The sequence below is a fragment of the Vigna radiata genome, chromosome 10 (genome assembly GCF_000741045.1).
Source record: "Vigna radiata var. radiata cultivar VC1973A chromosome 10, Vradiata_ver6, whole genome shotgun sequence".
NCBI lineage: Eukaryota > Viridiplantae > Streptophyta > Magnoliopsida > Fabales > Fabaceae > Vigna > Vigna radiata.
This window is the reverse complement of record NC_028360.1, coordinates 6,368,843-6,377,984: the sequence shown is the minus strand read 5'-3', so window position 1 is coordinate 6,377,984 and position 9,142 is coordinate 6,368,843. Positions and strand designations below refer to the sequence as shown.

General features: G+C 30.9%; 1 protein-coding gene across 1 annotated transcript; it reads left to right on the top strand.

The window, feature by feature from the left end:
• Window positions 1-2,628: 2,628 nt before the first annotated feature.
• Window positions 2,629-6,921, top strand: LOC106774615 (heat stress transcription factor A-5). The gene is made up of 2 exons (XM_014661661.2): window positions 2,629-3,035; window positions 5,526-6,921. The coding sequence occupies exons 1-2, from the start codon at window positions 2,805-2,807 to the stop codon at window positions 6,735-6,737; spliced, it is 1,443 nt and encodes a 480-aa protein (XP_014517147.1). The 5' UTR covers window positions 2,629-2,804; the 3' UTR covers window positions 6,738-6,921.
• The last annotated feature ends 2,221 nt before the right edge of the window (window positions 6,922-9,142 follow it).

Below are 9,142 nucleotides of genomic sequence, written 5' to 3'. Positions count from 1 at the left end.
TGTGTTGTCAACAATCTCAACATTTATATCTCTATATGCATACTGAATGTTTTTGTGTGTCAAAACCACAAGCACAAAGCAACTCTGTATGAAATAAATGATTATAGTGACGTTGTAATCAATTAAGTTCATCAGACAACATATGTTTTTAAACTGGGGCAAAACAACAAGTTTTGAATCAATTACTTTAAGTGTTAAATCGATTAAAACTCATGTCTTTGCAAACATCTTGTTGAAATGTGCTGTTATTAGTTTTGAAGAGAAAAAGTTTTCAAAAATCTGTTTAAGTAAAGAACTTAATCGGTTATACTGTTTATGTAATCAATTAAGTTTGTTATTAGTTGAAAATTGTTTTCAAGTTAAGTCATAACAGTAATAATGATCATATTTTTAAATATGTTTGACTAGCATTTATTGCAAACCAATTACATTAATTGTGCATTCAATTAGAGTTGTGTTAGTTGTAATTATGTTACATCTGATTTTAATGTAACCGATTACATTTCTAACGTAATCGATTATTTTGTGTTTATCATGATGAAATCTATAAATTGACGCATTGCATGCAACTATGTAACTTTCGATCATTTGTAAACTTTCATATCTAATATTTGTGATTTGAGGAAAGTGTTACAGGTTGTTGAGACACTTTAAGAATCAAGATTTGAAGAATTGGAAGAAACTTCTTTGTGCAGGTATTATCTTTCTATATTTAACTTTTTAGTAGGAGAGGTGTTTACATTTGAGAGAGTCTCTGTAAAACCTTTGGTGTAAAACTCAAATCATTATAGTGAAAGATCCTTCAATCTAAGGTTGATTGGAAGGGAAACTGGATGTAGGCATTGAGACGGAACCAGTATAAATCCTCTTTTGTATTTCTTTCATCATCTCTTTTACTTTCATTGCATACACGCATTACTTACAATACAAGAAAGATTAAAGATCATTCTAAGTTCGCGAAAAGATTTGAAAAACATTCATTTTTATAAATCACCAATTCCACCTGTCTTCTTGGTGTTGAGAAACAAGACACTTTATTTCTAACACTCTTAACTAGTTTGAGACCATCAAGCATCTCAACAGCAACATTCATGAAATTAATCCATCCCAAACAAAATCAGCAAGATACACGTACTAGCTTCTCTTACTTTACACCACAACTACAGAGCTCTAAGAACGCCTTGAAGCACAAGAAACTCTAAAAATACTTACGAAACACCAAATTGGAAACAGAGTGAGTCCTTAGGACCTCAGATTACCAAAGAACTAGGAGAAGGAGTCATAGAATGCATGCGACGAAGAATCGCTACACATGATCTCTAACTAAGAACATAAGAGAAAAAGGAGTTGAAATTTACTTCTACCAGAAATTGACCAGATAGAAGTGAAGATTACTTAGTCATGATCTCCTAAGAACTTCATGATCGTCAAACAGATGATCAAGGAGTTAAATATCTTAAAGATAGATGAAAGAAAGTTAGGAGAAAGAGTTTTAAAGTGATGATTTATGTTTTAAGTAATGATACGAGTTTAACAATTTTATTTATTTTATTAAATTATTTTAAGTTTAAAACATTTGATCTCATTATTTTAAAACACCTATCAATTTCAATGCTCTATTTTCTAGATTCTTATTATTATTATTATTATTATTATTATTATTATATATATATATATATATATATATATATATATATATATATATATATATATATAATATAATATGATTAATTAGACATTTCTAATAAATATTAGTAGGTAATGAGTATAAATATTTAATTAACTATTTCTCGATATGTTAGGTTAGGTTAGAGTGTATTATTTTTTATTAGTCAAACCACTCATAACTAATATATGAAATTAAAGTTATATTGTAAAAGATTAAATTTTAAAATTTATATTTTAATAGACCTTATTTAAATTTATTTTAAAAAAACAAATTTATTAAATTTTTTAATTTGAATTGTAATTTTTTATGAATATCTAATAAGTAATTAAATAAATAAGAAGACGGATTTTTTTAATAAAACGGATAAACGTTGTTCATATTCGAGTCATTACCATTCTTATTAATGATATATTTTGTTATAAAAAGCCAAATTTTATTAATTTAGTATAAATTTTGTTAATAATTAGAATAAATAAACGTCTATAACAATTAACAAGTGCATTTATTACATAAAAAGATAATTTTGTAAGAAGATCAATTAATTAAATTATTTGATGTTTATTTAATATCAGTTATATATTGATGTTGGCTTTATTTTTAATAAATACATTAACAATCACTACAAATTAAACATCTCTTTAATTATATTAATTATTAACAGAATTCAGACACAATTAAAATTATATAATTAAGAATGTAAATTTTTTTTAAAATATATCAATTCTCTACCTTACTAAATGAAGTATTTATGATTATTGATATATTCTTTTTACTAACAATACTCTTCAAGTCTATTATGAATTTAGGTAGACAACCTTAGTAATTATGAATTTTGGTACAATTCAGTTATATATTGTAAGAAAGAGATAAAACATAAAAAAAAAAAATATATATATATATATATATATATATATATATATATATATATATATATATATATAATTTTCAAAGGTGGGGGTAACAAGTACCAACAACCTTCAACAGCCTATGGTAGAGACGGCGTTGAAGTCAAACAAACCCTTGTCTCTCTCTTACAAATTCCAGGTCTTCTTTCTTTTTCCCTTACCTTCTACTCATTATACATACACATTTCTCTCTTTTGCATAAGTTCTAGAAAGATCCATTCCAATCCCAAATGGACGGTGCGCCACCATCCGCCGCAGCAGCAGCGGCAGGAGGACCGGCGCCGTTTCTTCTAAAGACCTACGACATGGTTGACGATCCCTCCACCAACGACATCGTTTCGTGGAGCTCATGCAACGCCAGCTTCGTCGTGTGGAATCCGCCGGAGTTCGCTCGCCTTCTTCTCCCCACCTATTTCAAGCACAACAACTTTTCCAGCTTTATCCGCCAGCTCAATACCTACGTGAGTTTCTTCGATTTCTGCTGCCGCCTCTGTTTTTCCTTCCGATTGATCATGCGCTTGCTTTGTTTATCTTGATTGTAATTACTTTTTTATTACTGCTTCTAGTTCAATTGTTTGATGCATTTATTGTTTGCTCAATTTGATTGTCCCCTTGTTAAAATTTATAGCCTGATTTGACGATTTTTTTTAGTCGTTGCTGTTGGCTATTTGCGCTGTGCTGAATTGGAATGTTGCTTGTTTATTGTGAATGATGATGATGTGAGATTGAGAAAATGTATTTTGAGATAGATAGAGCTTCAATTTGGATCCGATAGAGCCTATCTGGAGATGTAAGTCGAGAGTAATGCTATATGCTCCTACTGAATGAGATATAAAATGCATTTAGTACTTGCCATGTAAAGCGTGTACGAGGATGTTGTTGGAGGGTTCGAATTGTTCACAGGTTATTTAGGTAAAGAGACTGTCAAGCTTGAAAGACAGCGAAAGGTGTAGGATAGCATTTTCTTTTTTGGTGTGAATTGGGGTATAGGGCACATCATTCATTCAGGAAGGTGATAAAAGAATCTTCTTCAAGTACTTTGAGGTATCCCTTGCTCAAATAAACAGCCAGAAAACTTAAGCCCTCTGCAGGAGGTATAAAACGGTTTTCCAAAACTAATTTAATACCACCTAAGTTTCAAGGTCACCAGTAGCATGATTTGCTTGACAGTTTTCATGTATTGTCTTTTCAGAGTTTTAGGTGTTTTGTAAACCATTGGGAGTTTGAGGAGCATGAGTATTGTGTGAATTGTGATAAAAAAATTTCAGTTGAATTACCTATAATCAAATAACTGAAAAATTCATGCTAGAGCATGTTTGGTTGTTTTCGTGGAGAGGAAATGTTACGCATGCTACCTTTAAACTCTCTTCCTCCATCATTACTGCTCTTTATCCAGAAAAGGATGTCTGATGGAAGTTCATATCAGTTAAATATGACTACAATAATAAGAAATATAAAGCATTTTTGAAAAAATATATATGCTTTTCTTTTGGTCCTCCAAAACTGAATTTAGTAAACCCAACTTTCAAGTTTCCACATCTTGTTTTTACAGAGTGATATTTGTTAATGTTATATGTTCTGGAAACCATTGGGAATTCGAGGGCAAAGACTATTTTGTTGTGGTAAAAGTATATGATCTGTTTCAGTGGAATTACTTATCATCAGATAACCAAACTTGAAAAATTCATTCTTGAGCAAGTTTGGTTTTCACTTGGAGGATAATTACACTACCTCTGAACTTTCTTCCTCGATCATAAATGTTGTTCATCCAGAAAAGAGATGGGTGATGGAGATGCATATCAGTTCAACGAATTTTATATAATAGAAAAGTATAAAGATGTTTCAAAACATATATATACTTTTCTGTTGGTTCTCCAAAGATGAATTTAATACCACCCAAGTTTCATGGGTCACTTGATTGGTTTGTCAGTTTTCCTATGTTGCTTTCAGAGTGATTATGTTATATGTTTCGGGAACCATTGTGAATTTGTGGAGCACGAATATTGTGTGAATTGTGACAAAACTATGGTCTATTTCATTTGAAATACTTATCACCAAATGACCAAACTTGAACAATTCATGCCAGAGCATGGATAAGGACTAAAAGGATGATTTTTAAGTGTAAGGACTGAATATTTGCAACTAATTTATTTTATTTTAAAACACCCAATTCGTCCCTCATGTACTTTTTTTGAGCTCTCCAATCCATCCTATAAATCATCATTTCCTCGAAGCCCATGCTACCATAAAGCTACTGCTTACTTTTTTGATAGCTATTGTTATATTTGTAGTTGAATGAATTAGTTACTTTATGAATAGACTCATAAAGGGACACTTGGTCGTTAGTTTTCTGTCTTGGGGAATACTGTGGCACCCTTCTAAAAGGCTCTATTTCTCATTTGGTGTTAGCTATGATGACTTTGTAAGTTTCATTCAGGTTGCATTTTTTAAGAGATCCATGATATTCTGTGGCTCTGTGCTATTATGGACGGTATTGAATTTCAACTTTGAATGCAATCAAACTCTAGAAAGTGTGTTGCTTTCTCTTGCTAGAATTGCTTCTTGTTTCCTAAATCCCTATTTTTTGTGAAGCTAGTAGTACTTGTGTTACCGGCTTTGATTATTTTTATTGGTTGCCTTGGGGATGTAGTCCTCAGAATTTTTCCATATATTGTTCACCCTAACCATAATTTTTGTTCTTTAATTCTACTTTCCCTTTACGTTCTAAGCAACTCAAATACTTCATATTTAGAGGTTCTTTTATGTAAAGATTATCATTTGAGGATTTAACAGTAAATTATTGAAAGAAAGTTTTAGATCTTATTGTTAGGTCAATAAATTATTGTTTATGTGCATTTATTTTTCTTAATATATAAAGTATATTTTCTAGCTTTTAATAAACCATTTTTTGGTTAGTTTTGTTTTGTTTATTGACACTTCTCTGTAATCAGGGTTTTCGAAAAATACACCCAGAGCGCTGGGAATTTGCAAATGATGAGTTTGTGAAAGATCAGAAGCATCTCCTTAAGAATATACATCGCAGGAAACCTATCCACAGTCATAGTCATCCTCCGGGATCTATTGTAGATCCAGAGAGAGCAGCATTTGAGGAGGAAATTGAGAAACTTTCCCGCGAGAAAACTTCTCTTGAATCCAATATTCATAACTTCAAACAACATCAGTCAACAGCAAAGCTTCAACTAGAAGATTTTCTGCAGCGGTTAGAGACTACTGAAAAGAGGCAGAAACAATTGCTGAACTTCTTTGAGAAGGCTCTTCAGAATCCTAGTTTTGTTGAACATCTTTCACGCAAAATTGAATCCATGGATTTATCTGCGTATAAGAAGAGGCGCTTGCCTCAAGCTGATCATGTTCAACCAGTTGCAGAAAGCAGCTTCGTGGACAGTCACAGCAATTTTAGAATGGAATTTGGAAATATTTTCCATCAGGATTTCTCGAATAAACTCAGACTGGAATTGTCACCCGCCGTGTCAGATATGAACTTGGTATCACGTAGCACACAGAGTTCAAATGAAGATGGGGAAAGTCCACAGAAAAAACTGTCTGAAGTAGAACCAAAAGGAGTGCAGACAAGAACATCTCTTACATTTGCACCTGAAACATTAGAACTTGCGGATACGGGGGCTTCTTTTACTTTTAAGATGGATACATGTTTGCCGCGAAAAGCAACAACTGCTGAGAACTCAAAACTGATCTCTTTGGAGCCAAGTAGTGAAGAAGGCGATAGTTGCCAGTTAAATTTAACCCTGGCATCTTGTCCAGTGCAAGTAAACAGAAATTCATACTCAGCCAGATCACCCCAAATTGACTGTCAAGAAATTGGCAAATTGGCAGAATCGAGATTTTTTGCGAGTGTAAAAGAATCTGAAAGTGGTGTTTCCTCAAACCAAAATCTAGCTGCTGAGGCCACCAATTTAGCTTCACCACAGGAGGCTCCAAGTAACAACCAAGTTAATCCAGCTCCTCCGGACAGGGTGAATGATGTTTTCTGGGAACAGTTTCTTACCGAAAGGCCGGGCTGTTCTGACAATGAAGAGGCAATATCCAACTACCGAGCAAACCCACATGATGAGCAAGACGAAGGACGCGCAGTTCATGGAATATCTAGAAACATTAAGAATATGGATCAACTCACACTTTGAGTTCATCATGCCGTCTAGGACAACAGTTATATTATTGTTTTATGAAATTTTCATGACTGATATACAACATTTTTCAAAATTTACTGCTGACAACAAATTGTGTCGCAACGGGCTGAAACTATACTTTCTGGCTTGCTACCTGATGGATACAAATGTTAATTAACTGTTTGGCTGTGTTGTATATTTTCAAGCCATGATTAGCTTTCAAACGTACTACTGCAAACTCAGCTCTTGATTTTTGAGGTTGGTTGAGTAGATCGAGTTTCATTACCTGATGGAAAGTTATGATAGAAATTATTATTTTTTTAGAAACTACAATTGATATAATTGAGAAATGTGTTTTTTAAACTGCTCGAGTAAGTACACTAAGCTTGAATTATTTGGTTGAGGACAAAAGTTGTTTTGATTAAATGAAAACCAAGTTGATTGCTATTTGTTTAGATTAGAAATAAATTCAATTTATACGCCTTTCTTCAAAGATAATTTATATCTCTTTAAACATGCCTGTATGATGCAAAATTATCTTTTCGGCTTTAAATCCAAAGTTGGTTTTCATTTCGCCCTGAAAGTATGATTTTAGTTCTTCATTTTCTAGTAAAATTTGTTTTCATCTTTTAACTTGTAAAAGTATTATTTTTGTTTAAAAAATTTGGATTGATAATATTCTTTTTAAAGAGTGATCGATTTGAGGGTTTGTTGGCTAAAGGATTTTGAAGGCATGGAGATTTTGGCTTTTGAAGGTTAAGTTCTTGATGCATTGAGATTTTGATGAAGGGTGAAAGGAGGATTGAGGTCTTTTGTCTTTAGGTTGGGACTATGGTTCTTTTGGTAAGATTTTTTGTATAGTCTTCCAATTGATTGGTATTAATAAATGTTATTTAGGAAACATCTTTTTTAACATATTAACTTTAGTGTACTTTAGCTTTGGAGCATTGAGAAAGATTTTCTAACTAACAATTGCACGTAATTAATATATTGGAGTGTTGTATTAATCTTAGACATAAATGATCGGGTGTCAAACAATTTTGGAATTTGTATGATCCTTACACTAATTATTTGATGATAATAAATACGATTAAATTATAAATTAATATATATTGAAGTTATATGCGTTACTTGAAGTTTTATGCTCTAAAATATAAAACTTTCTATTGTCCATACAAACGGGTTAAAAGCTCTTAACTTAAGATGTAAATATAGATATTTCATTCCACCTTCTATAAATGATGTCATATTAACTTTATATGCTTTTGTATGAAATGTATGCATTTGTGTGATTCGACTCAATACATGTCATTCTAAAAATTGAGTCTAGAATGTATTTGTATCTATAATTTATTATTATATATATATGATATGATTATGAATATTTTAAATTTCTATATTAGTATATATGTGAGCTATAACTTGTTAAAATTTCACTCACTTATTCTTGTGTTTATGTTCTAATGTTAGAGAAAAATGTAAGTAAAAGAAATCAACAACGATTATATTACTAAGGGTTGAATAGTGTTGAACAGTGAGTAATTATAATTTAGATATATAAGTTTTGTAGTGTATAAATCCTTGTGGTTTTGAAATTTTATACATATTTAAGTTTAAATTATGATTTCTTAGTGAGAACTGTAAATACATTTTATAAATTTGATAATACTTAATATTTAATTTGTTTAGATGATTCTACTCAATTAGAGTGTTGCTCAATCAACTAAGAAACTTATAATACAAGACAGTTTCTTCCTATGCCACCATAATATTTTTCCTACACTCCCATATAAAAGAATTTCCATTTTTATCTTTCGAGATTATCCGAAGTAATTTCATTTTTTTTTTTTTGAAATGTGCACTCTAAAAGCCATTTATTTAAAGAAAACTTTCAGATTGCATAGTTTAGAAGCTAAAAATGATTTTTGAATTATTTAATTTAAAAACCAAATGACTTTCTAAAACTATTTTTTCTATGATTTTTAATGACTCTCGCATTGTGTAATTTAAAAATCTTTTTAAAGAAAAAAGCGACTTTTTAAATTACAGAATCTGAAAGTTATTTTTAACTTTAGAATTGTATAATCCAAAAATCATTTTTAATTTTCAAATTATACCATTCATAAATAATAGAATAAGTTATTTTTTTATTTTTATATGACAATGGAGGTGCAAGAACAAGCTGTCCTATAACAATCATATACAACATCCCCATAAAAGGTCATGCCCAATTCGCCCATATCTTTTGGAGAGCAAAAATATATGTAAAGTTATGCCCAATTTCCCTATTAATCATGAACAGACCTTCAGTCTCATAATTGTGCCTTCTTCTCAAATGATTAAAGAAAATAGATTATTTGTCCTGGGCAAAATATTAGTATTAAAACTTATCAAAATGATAATATATATATATATATATA